Source organism: Elaeis guineensis, chromosome 9, assembly GCF_000442705.2.
Source record: "Elaeis guineensis isolate ETL-2024a chromosome 9, EG11, whole genome shotgun sequence".
NCBI lineage: Eukaryota > Viridiplantae > Streptophyta > Magnoliopsida > Arecales > Arecaceae > Elaeis > Elaeis guineensis.
In genome coordinates this window covers 8,716,776-8,734,775 of record NC_026001.2, presented here as the reverse complement: position 1 = coordinate 8,734,775, position 18,000 = coordinate 8,716,776, and the positions used below count along the sequence as shown (strand labels likewise).

The 18,000-nt window shown below is 37.7% G+C and overlaps 1 protein-coding gene across 1 annotated transcript; it reads right to left on the bottom strand.

Annotated features, from left to right (window-relative positions):
- Positions 1 to 3,751: 3,751 nt before the first annotated feature.
- Positions 3,752 to 6,251, bottom strand: LOC105051778 (uncharacterized). The gene is given in 2 exon segments (XM_010932376.4): positions 3,752 to 4,376; positions 4,379 to 6,251. Coding segments are annotated over 2 exon segments (2,079 nt in total). The 5' UTR covers positions 6,024 to 6,251; the 3' UTR covers positions 3,752 to 3,942.
- Positions 6,252 to 18,000: the final 11,749 nt, after the last annotated feature.

Below are 18,000 nucleotides of genomic sequence, written 5' to 3'. Positions count from 1 at the left end.
CCATCATCAAGAGGTATAGGAATTGAATCTGGGTGATCAAGGATACCAGGGGATAGTGGCTGACGGGCGAGGATGAGATTAGATAGGAGGTGAAGCGGTTCTTCAAATCTTGTTAGATGACGAATTTGGGAGCAGATTGGGTGAGCCACTTTCCTCCTCCTGATGATAGCTTGATTACTATGTAGAACAATAGAGACCTTCTTTGCGAGGTGACAGAGGAGGAGGTGCAGAGAGCAATGTGGTCTATGGCCGAGGATAAAACCTCGGGATTCGATGGTTTCCCCCTATTCTACAAGAGATATTGGCTGATCATTTGCTCGAAGGTGGCAACTACTTTGTAGGAGTTCTTTGTCATCGACCACATGCCAAACATTTGGAAGCATATCTTCATCACTTTGATACTGAAGAAATAGCTATAGAGCCAGGCCACTTTAAACCGATTAGTCTTTGCACAACCTTATACAAAGTTTGTGCAAAGTTGATGGTGATCAGGATGAAGCCTTATCTTTCCCAATTGATTTGCCTGGAACAGGCAGCTTTTGTTGGTGGTTGCAATATATCTGACAATATTCTCATTGTTTAGGAGTTTATGCACGATCTTCGATGTGCCTCCATTCAACACAATCTAATTGTGGTCAAACTTGATATGGAACGAACCTACGATTGGATGAGTTGGGATTTTTTAGAGAGAACCTTCATGGCCTTAGGCTTCCATCCTCTCTGGATTGGTTGGATATTGGAGTGCATCTAGAGCCCCTCCTTCGTTATTATCATCAATGGGACCCTGTCGACATTCTTCCACTCCATGGTTGGACTGCGGCAAGGTTATTCTCGAAATTCTTATCTTTTCATTATATGTGTTAGTATTCTTTCACGAGCTTTACATACTGTGGTCCAGGGTCTGATGCTCAATCTTTATGCATCGGCCTCTAGAGCCCAACCAATCTTGCACTGCTCTTTGCAGATAATTGTATTCTGATCGATCGGGCCATGGCTCAGAACATGACTAGTTCAAGAGAATCCTGGAGGAGTATTGCTAGGCATCTGATCAGAAGGTAAACCTCTCCAAATCTACTATCATCTTTAGCCCTAAGATGCATACCCAAATTCATCATGGGATTAGCGAGAGTCTAAGGATTCGAGAGCACAGTGGGACACTGCAATACCTGGGCATTCTGATTTTTGGCTGTCGGTTGAGAAGAGCTGATTGTGGTGTGGAGATGATGATTCAGGGGTGGCTCAAGGGCTATCAAGCTCGTGCCCTTTCTATGATAGGGAGGGTCACTTTGGTGAGATCTGTTCTCAACTCCATCCCAATTTATTTGCTTTCCCATATTATTCTACCCTGGACATTGGGGGGTGGGGGGAGGGGGGGCAATGGAGCAGCTTTTTTGAAGCTTTTTTTGGGGCTCGAGGTCGAAAAGCAGGGGTGGCATACATCTGCTAGTGTGGAAGGTGGTGTATCAGCCACTAAGGGACGGAGGTATTGGGCTTCAGTCTCTAGTTGCTAGACGGGAAGCCCTCTTTGCATGACATGCGATTAGATTTTTTCTAGACCTGAGGAGCCTTTGGAGTATGATGATGAGGGCCAGATATGGGATATGGACTGTGGATGGGGAGATTCATCCAAGTCAAGATGCTTCTTTTTTATGGAGGAAGATTTGTGCATACGCTCCTAAGGTGATATCCCAGACACGATGGCTAGTTGATGATAATCAATCGGTGAGGCTCTTGTGTGATCAGTGGGTTAATGATCTTCGTCTCAGTCGATGGCCAACTTTCATCAATCATGAGGTGATGGACTCCATGAGGTTTCTGACCTCCTCGGAGCAGATGATGGCCAGTGGGATCCTGTGGCAGTTGCCCATCTCTTTGGGGGGTAGCTGGGGGAGTGGGTTCTAGCCCTTCCAGCTCTGATTCATAGTGGTCCAGATGTCAGGGTTTGAAAATATTTTTGTTCTTAAAGAGCAATGATGACGGATCTTTATCACTTATATTAGAGTGGACTGACAAGGCAGATGAATGCTAGATGGATTTGGATGATGGGGGTACATCCGTGGGTAAGTCTCTTTCTTTGAAAGGTGGCTTGGGGCCGACTTCCCATGAGAATTATTCTGAGGGGTCGAGATATGAATATCCTATTGGCCTGCCCATGTCGTGATCTGGAGGACGAGACGGTGAAGCACATCTTGATTTTGTGTTCAAGAGCCAAACAGGTCTAGATTTTTGTCGGCCTGTATCAGCAATTTGCCCAAGCTGCTACTCCTATTTAGGCATTTTTGGATAACTTATGGTGATGTGATGGATGATCGGACCCTGATGGGAAAGGTTTCTGGGCGGTGTATATAGCCTATCATATTTGGCTTGCTAAGAACAGCATGGTGTTTGAGTCTAAGAGTACCTCAGTAAGGATTATTGTAGAAAGAGGTCGTATTCTGACTACGGAGATGATGGATGCGACTTCTAAGCCCTCGGAGATATGGGATTCCCACCCTGTTTGTGTAGCAACCTGATGGGTGTTTATCACTTTGGAGCCCCCTCCTTCGAGGTATCCAAAGATCAACTTCAACGATGGCATATAGCATGGATAGGGCAGGGTTAGTTTCGTGATCTATGGTCACGACTCCAAATTGATTGCTACTGGGAGAAGCCACCTCTTTGCACCCACAATTCTTAAGGTGGAGCTGCGAGCTGCTTGGACTAAAATTTTGCATGCTAGGTGAGTCTTGGAGGCTGACCATCTCATCATTGAAAATAACTCGATCGAGGTGGGGATTTGGATTCAGAGCTGTACTCACGATGACCACGCTTACCCTCTTTTGAAGGATATATTTGTGTTATTATCTGGTTGTCGGATATGTATCTCTAGGCATATCTATCGGAAGGCGAATACTGCTACCGACTTAGTGGCTGCCTATGTCGCTGACTATTCTGGATGGTCTATTTGGATAGGGGGAAGGACAATCTTGGGGCTCCTTAGAGATATTTTATTTTCTAACTCTCTTGATTATATTCACACTAGATTTGTTTGAATATGCCATTTTTTATCCAAACAAAAATTGACGTCTTTCTTCTGAAAGTGTCTTTCGCTTGGCCCAACTTTTAATGGACTTTTTGGGCCTGGAATTTTCGGAGTCTTGGAAGTCGGTTTCCACCGATGCTCTCGGACAAGCATACCACCCCTTTTGATGCTTGGAGTTTGAGTACCATTGAAGAGCATTGCTTCCTGTGTTCCCATTGTTGTGTTTTAACTGAGAAGGGGCAGACAGGCCAGGTCTGGTCCTGCATGATGGACGTATATTGTTTGTTATCTGATTGATGATTTAGCTAATCTAGAGCTTGGAAGTTTTGGAAGATTGTTTGTTTGAGAATAGAGGCTTTGGAAGTGTATATATATATATATATATATATATATATATATATATATATATATATATATATATATATATATATATATATATATTTGTATGCATGTGTGCGTGCGTGTGTGTGTGTGTGTGTGTGTGTGTGTGTGTGTGTATGCATGCAGGTATGTGTGTATATGTGAATATATATACAGTTTTAACATTTTGAAACATGTTGTTATTTTTAATCCTTAAAATCAACAGCGTACTTGCTGGATTAAAAAAGTTTTCTGAATATCGGATTTCCAACTATACTCCTAGGTTAGGTCTTCTTCCTCGACTTCTCATTGACGGGTATTGCACTAGAACGAGTATTTTCCACAGAGAGGTACAACATGATGGCTCATTTATGCCAAGGTGCAATTATTTATTCTTTTTAATTGGAAATATCCACCAACAGTTAATGATTTGGAAATGTGGTACAAGAATCAGTGTAGCTAGAGCTTCCAATACACTAAATATCCCGTGAAAAAGAGCAAAATTGCTTCCATTGGATTGTTACTACCTTTACGTGTGAACATATCATATTTTTCATTTCTTAACTGAGGCTTCTGGCGTATTGCCAGTGCTGGAACCTTCTCAATCTCTCAATGGAGTTTTCGGGGAAAAGTCTATTGGAGTGGAAACCATCTCTCCTTGCATTTTGGCGGTTGCTTTTCCCCTGATTCAAGCACTTTTGGATAACTGCACCCGCTGAGACTGAAAAAATGAAGCCTCCAACAAAAGCCACAATCATAACAAGGATGTCAGAAATTTTTATCATAGTTTCAGTGTTACTTGAAGCTTTTTTCAAAGGTTCAGTGCTTGAATTTGAGATGATGATCAGATCCTTATTTCCAGTGGCTATGACATTGACAAATGAACGAAATTTTGGAAGCACTCCAGAAAGCTGATTATCAGAGAGATCCAATTCTATCAGGCTTTGAATTGTAGTAAGAGAGGTTGGAATTTCACCACTAAAATGATTGTTGAGAGGTCGAGAATTTCCAACTGAGATAAATCACCGAGATAGGAAGGTATGAGTCCACTGAAGAGGTTGCTACTGAGATTCAGAGCTATTCTCAAGCTTTTTGGCATTCTCGGAACTGTTCCTCTCAGTTTGTTGTTTGCCAACTGCAGTTCCATCAGATATTCGAAGCTACTGATGCTAACAGGTATTGAACCATAGAATCTGTTGCTTTGTAAATTCAGAACTGAAATCTTGTTTAAGTTGGAAATTGCTGGAGGTATCTCACCAGTGAGCAAGTTCTGGCTGAGATCAAGAGTGCTCAAATTCCGAAACTTCAAGAGTTCATCAGGTATTTCTCCAGTAAGATTGTTGTTTTGAAGCTTCAAGACCACTAATTGTTCATGGTAACCCAATTCCTTTGTCAAATTCCCTTGCAACTGATTGGAAGATAGGTCCAACAGCATCAGTTTTGTACAATTCCCCAGCCCAGATGGAATCTCTCCACCCAATACATTGCCATTCAACTCTAGATATGTCAAATTCGAAAGCTCACCAATTGTTGATGGAATGCTTCCATTAAGTTTGTTACCGCCAAGTCGCAGACGGAAGAGCCTGCTTTGTGACAAATTCCCAGGTATGGGTCCTTCGAGGAGATTGCTGGACAGATCCACAAACTCTAAATTCGGCGGCGAGAGGAGGTCTGATGGGATCTCCCCGGTGAGACTATTGTAGCTGAGGTCCAAAACACTCGCTTGAGTAGTAATTCCACGAGGAATCGAGCCACTGAAATGGTTCTCGTTGGCAGTGAATCGAGACAGGGTCTTGATCGTTGCCAAACTAGTCGGGATTATCCCAGCGAGGTTATTGGAAGAAAGGAGGAGAACTTCCAACTTGGAAAGCCTCTCGATCCCATCCGGAAGAGACCCAGTTAGCATATTTTGACTGAGATCCAGCAACGTGAGGTTCTCATAGTCAAAAATCCGTTCGGGGATTTCGCCGTGAAAACGATTGGCGGAGAGCACCAGAACCTCCAAGCTCGGACCTGTTGCACCACCAACTCGAGCTGGGATTGTAGCGTTGAAGAAATTGCCGGAAAGATTCAGAAGTTTCAATCTGGTGAGCTTTTCCAGCCCGGAATCCAAGGCTCCGTATAAGGAATTATAAGATAAATCCAAGGACTGCAAAGCCCCAAAACCCGAGAAACTAGGCAGAGGACCGGTCAAACCATTGTTGCTGAGGTTGAGGGACTCCAATCCGGAGAGCCCGCGGCAGTTGGAGGAGAAGGAGGAGCTGGGGATGATGGTGGTGAGAGAGTTCTGAGAGAGGTCGAGGGACTTGAGGTCGTGTAGGCGGCAGAGGAGGTCAAAGAAGCGGGCGACCAAGGAGGAGTTGGCGGTGGAGAGGCCGAAGCCGGACAAGGAGAGAGCGGTCACAACGGAGGAGGGCGGAGGGGAGCAGGTCACCCCAACCCAACGGCAAGGGTCCTTCATGGTGTTCCACAACTTATTAATTCGAGACGTTGGGAGGCTCTTAGAGAGATTAGTCATGATCTCCCTCTGTATTGGGACTAGTTGAGACGAATTGGCAGCCAAACCATAAACAAAGAAGAAAGAGAAACAACACAAGAAGAGGAATAAGGGAAGGACGAAGACATGAGCATACCTCTCCATTTCTCCTGGCTTTGTCGCGATAGAAGAGCTTAAGCCACCTATCTTGGACTCAAATCTCCTTCGTATATGAAGCTAGCTATCTTGCAAAGAAAGCTGCCACCACCTCGAATGCAAAGTTTTTTTCTTTAAAAAAATCAGAAAAGCTTTGAACTCGAAATGGAGACTTCGCAGAGACTAGAACACCGAGAGAAAGGGCACGTGGGAATGAACCAGAGGAGAGCAGGTGCCAAAAGCGCTCCCTTGAATCCCAAGAATATATATATATATATATATATATATATATATATATATATTTGTGAGCGTTACATGTATGTTGATTAAAAAAATCTAAAATAATTTTCGAACCTGAAATTTTCTATTTAAAACAGCTTCAATTTAAAATATTTTTCTGAAAGATTGGGGCTGTATCTTTGACACAAAAGAAGAATTCAGCTATCTTGACACACGTTTATTGTTGGACCATCATTCACGAATGAAAATGATGTAGCTAATATTCATTCAAATTTATTTTTTTAAATTTATTTTTATATTTAAATTAATGCAAATATAAATAAAAATTTATGAATTCGATTAATATCCATATTCATATTCATATCCATCAAAGAAAAATAGATATGGATATACAACTATCGGATTCGTATTTAAATATCCAAATTTATCTATAATTTTATATAATTTTATATAATATTTATTAATTTTTTAAAAAATAATATAATCATGTAAACATGCTATTGACTCAATTTAGCATCTATTTAGTAATATTTTTGATAATATAATTATAAAATTTAATTATAAAATTTATATTTATAATTATATTTATATTTTTAATATCTAAATTATATCTATATTTATTTAAAATAAATATAAATATAAATATTTTGATATCTGACCTATATTTATTTCGGTTTCAGCTCTACAACTATCATATATATTTTAAAATACTTCGCATACCATCATTTATTTGCCTGCACAAATGTCAAAGTGGACCCTTGATGATCCAACGATGGATTTTCACAGGGGAAAGTGACTGCTTTTTTTATCCGAAAGATATACTCTAATCCTACTCCAAAAGCACTTTCAAAAGTCCATAGAAAGTTTGTTTGAACCGGCAAAATAATAAAATATATTATATAATATTATATTATTATACTATCATATAATATAATATTATATTATTAAATAATATATTATATTAAATTATGATTATTATATTATATATAATTTATTATTATTTTTTATATTTAAAATAATTTTTTAATTTAATTGTTAAAATAGATTTCAAAATTTTATGATGTTTTGAAAATATAGCTATCAAATAGTAAATAATTTTTTTATTAAAAACTCTTCTGACAAAAGCTTACTTTCGAAAATTTTGCTGCCACATGCAATCCCAAACTGGGAGGGTTGGGGAATCGAAAGGAAAGAGAAGCGGAAAACGTGTGGATTTTTCCTTGGGGTCAGAGTTGACTGACCGAGCCTGCAAACTTTAAAACAGGTTCCGGTTCCTAGGCATTTGGGAAGGGCTGAAAGTTACGTGGGGGTTTGAGAGAGAGTGAAGCTGGACTTGGTGATCTATAGAAGATGAAAAGGTAGAGAAAACAGAAATTTTTTGTGCATGTAAGTAGTATCAAAAATCTGACGTAGGATATATTATTTTATTTAATTGATTTATATAATTATTATTTTTTAATATATATTTAATATTTATAAATTATTTTTTTTAAAAAAAATTTGTATGACAAAACTATTTTGTCCTTTGGTTATAACATTCTTTTACAAAAATTATGACATCTCTTCAAAAAAAAATATGACACCTCTGGCCTTTGAAAAAAATTATGATAAATTATGACACTCTTTCATAAAAATTATGATACTGCTTCAAAAAAATTATTACACTTATTTTTAATTTTTTATTTAGTACTAGGACATCATAATTTTTGTGAAGGAGTGTCATAATTTTTAAAAAGATGTCATAATTCTATTTTCATATATATTCATCATTTTTTTTTCTTCTGTGGCATACTATGATATTCTGAGAGTTATAATTCAAGCCATAGATGACAGGAAGTATTAGTAGAAGTGGTTAATATCTTTGATTTTTTATTTAGTGTCGGGGTGTCATAATTTTTGTGAATGAGTGTCATAACTAAAAGATAAGGATATTTTTTTCATACAAAATTTTTAAACGAAAAAAATGATCTGCAGACATTAAATATATGTTAGAAAGTGATGACTATGTAGACCAATCAGATAAGATGGTGCACTCCACATCGGATTTTCTATACCGCCCGCAGTGCACAAAGAATTTCACACAGGGAAAAATAGGGATGCTGGAGATGTCTTTGTCCTGAAAGTGTCTTTCACCTGACCTAACTTCTAATGGACTTTTTGGGCCTAGAATTTTTGGAGTCTTGGAAGTTGGTTTCCATCGACGAGAAAGTTTTTGTGCACCATATATAGTGCAATAAAATTAATATGGAGTACACTGTCCAATTACATTAGAGCATGTAGCATACTTAATGATAGGATAGATATTTAATACCATTCAACTTTTTTTCTTCAATTTTTAGTGATAAAAATATCCTCTCCTCCATAGAACAAAGAAGGAATAGTATTATTACTTCTTAATGCCTTGCATAACTTTTCATGAATATATATGACATTCTGAACTATATATATAATTTTTTATATATTTATAACATCTTGAACAATATATATAACTTCCTGATATCTTGTATAATTTTTTATAAATATATATAAAATTTTGAATAATATATATGATTTTTATGAATATACATGATATTCTGAATAATATATTTGACTTTCTAATATCTTATATGACTTTCTGTGAGTATATATGATATTCTGAATAATATAAATGACTTTTTATGAATATATATGATATTCTGAACAACATATATAACTTTTTAATATCTTATATGACTTTCTGTCAATGTATATAATATTTTAAATAATATATATAATATTCTATTAATATATATAATATTTTGAATAATATATATAACTTTCTGATATCTTATATGACTTTCTATTGGTTACTATAATCAATATGGATCTATATTTATTGTTCAGAATGTCATATATATTCATAAAAAGTCAAATAAGATGCTAGAAAATCATATATATTATTCAAGATGTCATATATATTCATAGAAAGTCATATAAAATATAAAAAAATTATATATATCATTTAAGATGTCATATATATTCACAGAAAGTGATATATATTGTTCAAAATATTATAAAGACACATGAAATTATATATATCGTTTAGGACATCATATATATTCCTAGAAAGTTATACAAGATATCAAAAAGTAATAATATTATTCTTTCTTTGTTCTATAGAGAGAAAGATATTTTTGTCACTAAAAATTAGAGAAAAAAAGCTGAGCGATATTAAATGTCTATCTTATCTAAGTATGTTTCATGCCCGGATACTTGAGTACCATTGAAGAGCATTGCTTTCCCTGTTCCCATTGTTGTGTTTTAACTGATGAGTGATAGACAGGCCAGGCCTTGCCCTGCATGATGGGCGTATATTATTTGTTTTGTAACTGATGACTTATTTAGCTAATCTAGAGCTAGCTTGGAAGTTTTAAAAGATTGTTTGTTTGAGAATAGAGGCTTTGGCAGTATGCATATATGTATATATATGTATGTATGTGTGTCTATATATATATATATATATGTATGTATGTATGTATTTATGTATGTATATATGCATGCATGCATGTATGTACGTGTGAATATATATATAGTTTTAATATTTTGAAACATTTTACTATTTTTAATCTTTAAAATCAATAGAGTATTTGCTAGATTAAAATAGTTTTCTGAATATCGGCTTGCAACTACACTCCTAGGTTAGGTCTTATTACGGGGTCGTGCCACCTCAGTCGTGATTTTTGAGACACATTCTTGACTACAGAAATACCATTATGACAAAGGACACCATCAAGTTCACCAAAGATGTAGCAACGAAGTAATTGCACCAACTCAACAATAACCTAATCCTCAGATCGGACCACAATCGATCTTTGGATCGACACCTCAGCGCCAATGGGAATGAATTCTACAAGCTTCACCAATCTTTGGGTCAGAATATTGCCGACTACTAAGAATAAAGTCCTGCGGACCATGTTGATGCAAAACAGAATAGGACGGTACCTCGAATATGTGCCGACCTCTCCTACTTACCATGAGGGCGATCTGTTAGAATCTTCTGACAAGCTCTCAAAATATGGCCGTGTAAGCATAACAGACACCCATGACTTTCTCGATTATAGAAATGCCATTATAACAACAAGTACCATCGAGTTCACCAGAGATGCCGCAACAAAATAATTGCACCAACTCGACAATAACTTGATCCCTGAATCAGACCACAATCAACCCCCGAATCGACATCTCAACACCAATGGGAATGAATCCCACAAGCTTCACCGACCTCTGGGTTGGGATATCGCCGACGACTAAGAATAAAGTCCTATAGGGCATGCTGACGTGGAACGGAACAAGACGGTACTTTGGCTACGCACTGACCTCACCTACTTATCATGAAGACAATCTATTGGAATCTTCTGACAAACTCTCAGAATATGGCTGCATGGGTATAACAGACAACCATGACTAACAACTTTCAGATTCAAGCCTAATAACCTATGAGTTAGAGGATAACAAACTCCAGCATCTCCCTTAATAAAAGATAACAGGGGAACCTTCGAGAGGAGGACTCGGGTATGCTCATCTAAGTCATGCGATACTCTTTTTCTTTTTGTACTCGAAGCTTCGATTGACTTAAGCATCAAAGGATCTTCCAATGAAAGCCCCCACCATCTCCTCAACATGAATGGATTTTTTTTTTTTTTGCAGATCCATCCATAGGTCTCGATGTAGTGGGTCACGCCTCCGTCATCAACCACATCAATGCCCCAGAGCCTCGAGGCAACAGTTCTTCTTTCTTAACTCCTCATTGTCAGAGTATTGCACTAGAACGATGATTTTCCACAAAGAGGTACAACGTGATGGCTCATTTATATCGAGTTACAGATATTTGAAGGGTGCAAAACTTTAGTTTAAACCCCACCTACCTCCGGTAACATTATTCAAGAACAAGATTCATTCACATTTTAAAGGTAATTATTCATGCATCAGGAACACGCCCATGAACTAAATGCCACAAAAAAAAATCTATCTACAAGGTCTTCAGTTCTCTCTAACTGAGCATCAATAATACGATTCTGTTGAGAGCTTGGGTGTAATCCCACAAAGAGCAGGGAAGGTGATCTTAGTGGTGATTATATACACCTACGAGTACTTTAAGCTTTTGCACCTCAACAGATTCTCCTGATTGGAAGATTCAACTAGGTGGAATTAGGCAGCACCAACTTACTATCACCCTTTTATTTCTCCATATTAGAAACAATAATCCGCACAACAGCTTTTCTTTTCTTTTCTTTTTCTTTTTCTTTTTTTTTATTTACTATTCAGCATTTTCCCCTGACCCTACAGCCCACCACTTCGTCATACATTGTGACAAAGAGTTGTTTTCGATCTGTGAGCTGTATTGCTTTTACATTTAGACTCTTCCATGCAAAAAGTCATAGTATAGAATTTTTTTTTTCCAACGGGATGTGGCCCCAAGTGTCTGATTTAGCTAAATTGACTTCTTGGCAAGACTCTGCTGTAGTCAAAATCTCTCCATTATATTGCTGAAATTTAGCATGCGTCCCCACACGGCTTTGAACTTCTCCTCTCCACTAGATTCTTTCCAATCTGTCGAACCACATCATCCCATCTACGTGGGACGCTATCTCCTGTGCCCCATTTGTTTTTTGTTTCAAACTTCATAAAGAAGGAAGTATTTGATATTGATGTCACTTCTGTAACATCCCGGCCCAATTGGGCCCAGAATCAGCCACAGCCTAAACACAAAAAAAAAAAAAAAAAAAAAAAGAAAGAAACAGGGGAGAAGACTCCCTTCGGGAGTCTTCTTCCTCCGTTCACCAGCTCCCAATAGGAGTCGGAAAAGAGCCCCTCCAGCTCTATTTAAGGAGGAGATCCCTCCTCTCTCCCTTCCACTAAAGATTCGAACCCAGTCGGCGGCAATCGCCGGAAAACCACCGCAGAGCCCCTTACTGTGCCCATCCCAGTTTCTCGCCGGAAAGCCTCGTCGGCGTCAAAGGTAAGCCCTTCTCTTCCTTCCTCTCTTCCTTCTCCTCCTTTCCATGGCCTCGTGCACCCTCGCCGGCCGTCGGGATCGCCGAAAAATCTATGAAAATAGTGAATCCTGTTTTGCTCTGTTTCGGTCGGACCCTTTCCTCTCTTTTTCGGTCACCGGCGCCGTCGGTTGCGGCGTCTCATCCCTAGGATAGGATCCTCATCCCTTTATCTCTCTTCCCTGAAGGTATTGGTCGCCAGTGACCGGTCAATGACCGAAAAACAAAAGAAAAGTGGCAGTCCTCTGTTTTTTCGATCTCTTCTTGATTTCTCGCCAGCCGAACCTCATCGTCGACCATCCTTTGCTCCATCGCCGCCTCCACCTGCTATCGGATCTCCGGCCATGCTGCCGCCTTCGTCGGAGCCGAGCCACCCTCTGGTCTTTCCCCTGTTTCGGCCCAAAGGAAGCCCGGGAAGACGAAAAAAAGAGAAGAAGAAGAAGGAAAAGAAAAGCAAAAAGAAAAGAAAAAGAAAAAGAAAAGAAAAAGGAAAAAGAAAAAGAAAAAAAAAGAAAAATAAATAAATAATAATAATGACAAAAAGAGAGTTCTCTCTCTTTCCTCTCTCCTCTCCCTCCTTTTTCTCTCTTTCCTCTCTCTACCTTCTCTCTCTAGATTCTCTCTCTAGATCTTTCTCTCTTTTTGTGAATTTTATCTCTCTAGAATCTTTTTACTCTCTCTCTGATTGCATCACAGACCCTAGGATAAATTTGAAATAAAAATATGATGATTTGAGATTGCTCCAAAATTCGTGCAGTAGATCTGATTCCAGTCCGATCTTATTTGAAATTTATAACATTTAATTCATATTAAGTCATCCTGATAGGACCTCTGATGATCTCGATCATGATTGTCTCATCTGAAGGATACGAAGATTCTCTCTCTACTTTCTCTCTCTATTTTCTCTCTCTATAATTTTCTCTCTCTTTATGGATTTTCTCTCTCTAGAAGTCTTATGGATCAGTGGAGGATCCAGATACTTAGATAAATCCTAATTTTGGTTAATTCTGAGAGAGGTCCTAGATTTGTGTTATTAGGATTGATTATCGGATAATTTTTTTCATATATGATTTTTATATTTTATTAGGGTTATGAAGAGATGGATTGTCTGCATATGATATCGAGTGAAATATTTTGTTAAAGAAATTCATAAATTAAAGAAGAACATTGATTTCTGTGCTTGGATCAGTCACCGGTAAAGGTAAGAATCCCTTTTATAAAAATGAAAAGAAAGAGAAATATAGTTTGGATTGGCCTTGTCATGTGGAATAGCCTGCCAGGAGTTTATGCTTGGGACAGCCCCCACAGGCTTATGTGTGGAAGAATATGATCCGAGAAAGATCATAAAGAATCTGATCCGAGAAAGATCATGAATGATTTGATCCGAGAAAGATCATGGCTATTTTGATTCAAGAAAGATCATGAATATTTCGATCCGAGGAAGATCACAGAAATCGATCCGAATAAAAGATCGTCGCATGATCCTGGTAGTCCAAAGCCAAAGCCAAAACCAAAGCCAAAGCCAAAGCCAAAAAGAAAAAGATTAAAGATGATGTGATAATACAAGAAAATAGAAAGATTAGACATGAAACAATCGTTGAATAAAATTATTTCACTTATTTAACATATGATAATGCATCTCTTTTGATAAAATAGATAATTTATAAATGTTTGCAGTATTCTGGACAGTGAACATTGGCTTTTATGTGTTATTGCTTATCTTTATCTTCAGATTATATTATTATATTGGTGTGATATGGGAATTCTTACTGGGCTGTAAAGCTCACATCCCTTCATCTTTCTTTTCTTCTCAGAGTTACAAGATGTCCATGGTTGGCTATGGTATGGATTTGTGAGTGAGTGGATGCATAGATAGAGTATCGTTGATGCCTGATCAGAGAATTGAAGAAATTTAAATTATAATTATATAAGATTTTATGAATTATTGTTGAAATTAAATATTATGGTTGATAAGATTGTAATGATTTAATTTGGTCTTGCATATTCTTTAGGGCTTGCTCTAAGGAGTGTGCGGCGATCATGTATCCAACCCGGGAGTTGGGTTCAGGGCATGACAACTTCTCCACAATCAAATTGCTCAAACTATTCCGTGATTCAATCTCAAGTAACAGAGAGTGCTGGCTCCAAATTCAGAGAATGTACAGATCTCCTCCCCTGATCGTGCCTGTCCACCTTCCAATAAATATTTAGTTGCTACACCTCCCAAAGACTCTTATCTCAAATAAAAAATCTTCCCAACCTTCCAAACTCTAGATTAGCTAAATCATCAATTAGAAAACAAATAATATACTTCCATCATGCGTTTAGTGCCGGCATCGACTGCCACTCCTTGCCAAGTTTCAAGACGACAGCTATTGCTACATAACCATACTACGAATTACATGAATAATATAATAGATACAGAATCAAGATCCAAACCGCACTCCAAGGTCTGTGGGTAGACCACTGTACATGGAACTCCTGCTGACCCATCTCCGCAGGGCACGGCCTGGCCCTGTCTACCACTTATCAGCTGACACACCACAATGAGAACAGAGAAAGCGATCCTGTCCCATGGTACTCGGAACTCCAAGCATCAGGAGTGTACATGGGTATCGGACCATCTGTGGCAAACCAACATCCAAAACTGCGAAAAATTCCAGCCAAAAAGTCCGTTCAAAGTTCCAGTCAAACGTCGGCCAACCGAGAGGAACTTTTGAGATGAAAACCTCTGTGGCACCCCTAATTTCCCCTACCTTTGCATCAACTGTAGACCTCTCCACTCGGGAACAGATTGTGGCCAAGGTGCAGCACTCTTGCATTCATCAATTTTGCCGAACTCGCAAGGAACTTCTCCACTGAGATTGTTCATTGGAAGCTCCAAGAACTCTTGTTGTTTAAGATAACCCAACTCTAGTGGCAATGTTCCTTGTAGCCAATTCGAAGCTAAGTGCAATACCATTAGATTTTACAATTCCACATCTCCCATGAAATCTCTCCATCCAATTCATAGCAGTCAAGCTCTAGCTTCTCCAATTTGCAAAGCTGCTCGATTGTTCTTGGAATGCTTCAGGCTAGCGAATTTGTGCCGAGCCACAAAAGATATTATCCTGAAGACAATTTTTTGGGGATGGACCTTTGGAGGTTATTGCTGGTGAAATCCACATACTCCAAGGATTTCAGAGGAGGTCTACTGTGATCTCCCTGCTGAGGTTATTTCAGTTGGGGTCCAAATATATTTCACATACTAAGTAATAGCAGGAGGAATCAAACCAGTGAGGTTGCTTTGAACAGCTTCAGAAAAGTTGAAGTTCTGATCATGGATGAACTTGGAGGGTTTCTCTCATTAAATTATTGAAGAAAGCTCAAAAACTCCTTGATCGAAACCCTTTTAAGTTATTTTATTTCAAACTCCTCATCGGCAAGAATTCACTTGACAGAAGCGGTCGAGCAACAGTCAGGCAGCTCTCCAATTTGGAGATGCTACGTCTTGACAGCAATGAATTGGATTGAGAAATTCCATGGGGAGCTGCGAAACCATACAAACCTAATGGTTTCGAAGCTAGCTTTGGATCAACTACAAGGAACATTGCCATCATAGTTGGGTCATCTTAAATAATTGAAGTCCTTGGAGCTTCAAATAAACAACCTTCATAGAGAAATTTCTAATGGATTCAGCAAATAGTTAAAAACATATTTGTGCTGCATTGTGGACACTAGGGGTGAGCATGGTCCGGTTTGGACCGGTTTCATGCTCAAACCTAAGTCAAATCAATCCTAAACAGTTTGGTATTTCTAGAAATCAAATTGGACCAATAGAAGATTGAAACTAAACCAAACCAATATGATTTAAACAGTCTGATTTGATTTGGTTCATCGATTTATATTATTATTATTATTATTATTATTATTATTATTATTATTATTATTTATGATTCATAAAGATTTGTTTCTTTTTCACATAAGAATACCACCAAGAGAATTTATTAGGTAAAATTATTTAAGTTGATATAAAATATTGTCACTCAACAAAATGAAATTCTTAAACAAACACCACCATTAAAGATTAAGATAAAAATGTCCAACACATTATAAAAAAAATAAATAATCTAGTAAGTAAGTCATTTAGGGTTTAAGGCTAATCAATACAAAATCAAATTGATAAACAACATGATAAATTCAGAATTATTTTCTAATACATTAATACTCCAACATAAACAACACCCAAATCAAAATGATGTCATTTTATTAAAACCGATCTGATTTGGTTTGAAAATAATTTTATTTACTGACAAACCTGAATCAATCCAACCTTATTTTTTATATGTCAAAAACCAACCAAACCAAACTGAATAAAATTTTAAAACAAACCAAACCTATGGTTTGGTTCGGTTTCACCAATTTGATTGGTTCAGATTTGATTTTTGCTCACCCTTAGTGGACACAATTTGCTCATTGGCAAAATTCCAACTGAATTTCATAACTTACTGCAGCTTTCATATTTGAAATCACCGTATAATGACATCTTTTGGTTCCATACCCAACATTTTCTTTACTAAAACTATATTTTTGCATCTTGGTCATATGGACAGTGGCAGGAACCAACGATACCTTTCTTTTCTGATTGCCAGTGGATGATGGATCCTGTCCAGCTATGACTATGCCTGGTATTTTTCAGGTACGGTGATATATGGCAAGAAGCATAATCAGAATAAGTGTCCAAGTGTTTGTACATTGGCATCCTAGAAATTTGGGAAAGCATGGAAAAGGCTCAATTGGTGCTCAAATGGCTGTGATCAGGATTCTTAGCGTCAAGGCAATTCGTCACCTCAATGATCACATCGTCAAGGCTGCACAAACACAAAAGCGACGTACATACAGTCCATGAACACTAATCAAATTTAAACTATTACCAGTCCCTCACTTTTTTTCAGTAATATCATCGTTCTGGATTTTTGCCTAAATTTGGTCAATATTCTTAACTGATACAAGCCATATTTGTAGCACTTGTCAATCTGTCTGGTGAATTTTCTCATGTCACAAGCTAATGAGTGGCATGAGTTGGTTATTGCTTCAAATAATAGTAATAATAATAATAATGACATGAGTTTGTTGTAAAAAAATGTCACAGCTCATTGGCTCGCTATAAAGAGAGAAGATCCCGTAAGAGTGGTCTGACCTAGTGTCCATTGGAATTAGGTGATAAATACCACTGCTGGGGTTTGTAATTGTATAGCTAAATTACATATCACAAAAAAAGAAAAAAAAAAAAAAAAGAAAGAAAAGAAGAAAAGAAATCGTATATCCATATTATTTTCAGAAACAGAGGTTGATGGGTCGTAACGATCTCCGCTTATCAAAAGATAGCATCCGAAAGCTTCTATTTATTGGGAAGCCGACCTGCTGTGTGATCTAGTCATCTCATTTTATGTTTGGTTAGCACTTCTGTGCTTGCATAATTGCACTTATCTTGGCACCCAAAAGTTAGTGCCCCTTCAAGCTTGAAACAGAGAACTTCCAAGATGCATGACAACTTGGAACTTGCATGTTCTCGTAATTTCTGAAAAGTAGTTGAATAGGAGAAAAAAACTTGTAGTAGAATCTCTGAGTTGATGAGGATATCCAAGAGTAGACATCGCAATCATATTTGGTCCTTCAAATATATCCAAAAAGGTTGGTAGGACAGGTTTTTGGAGGATTTATATAGTCATTTTCTACCTTTACATGTGAACATA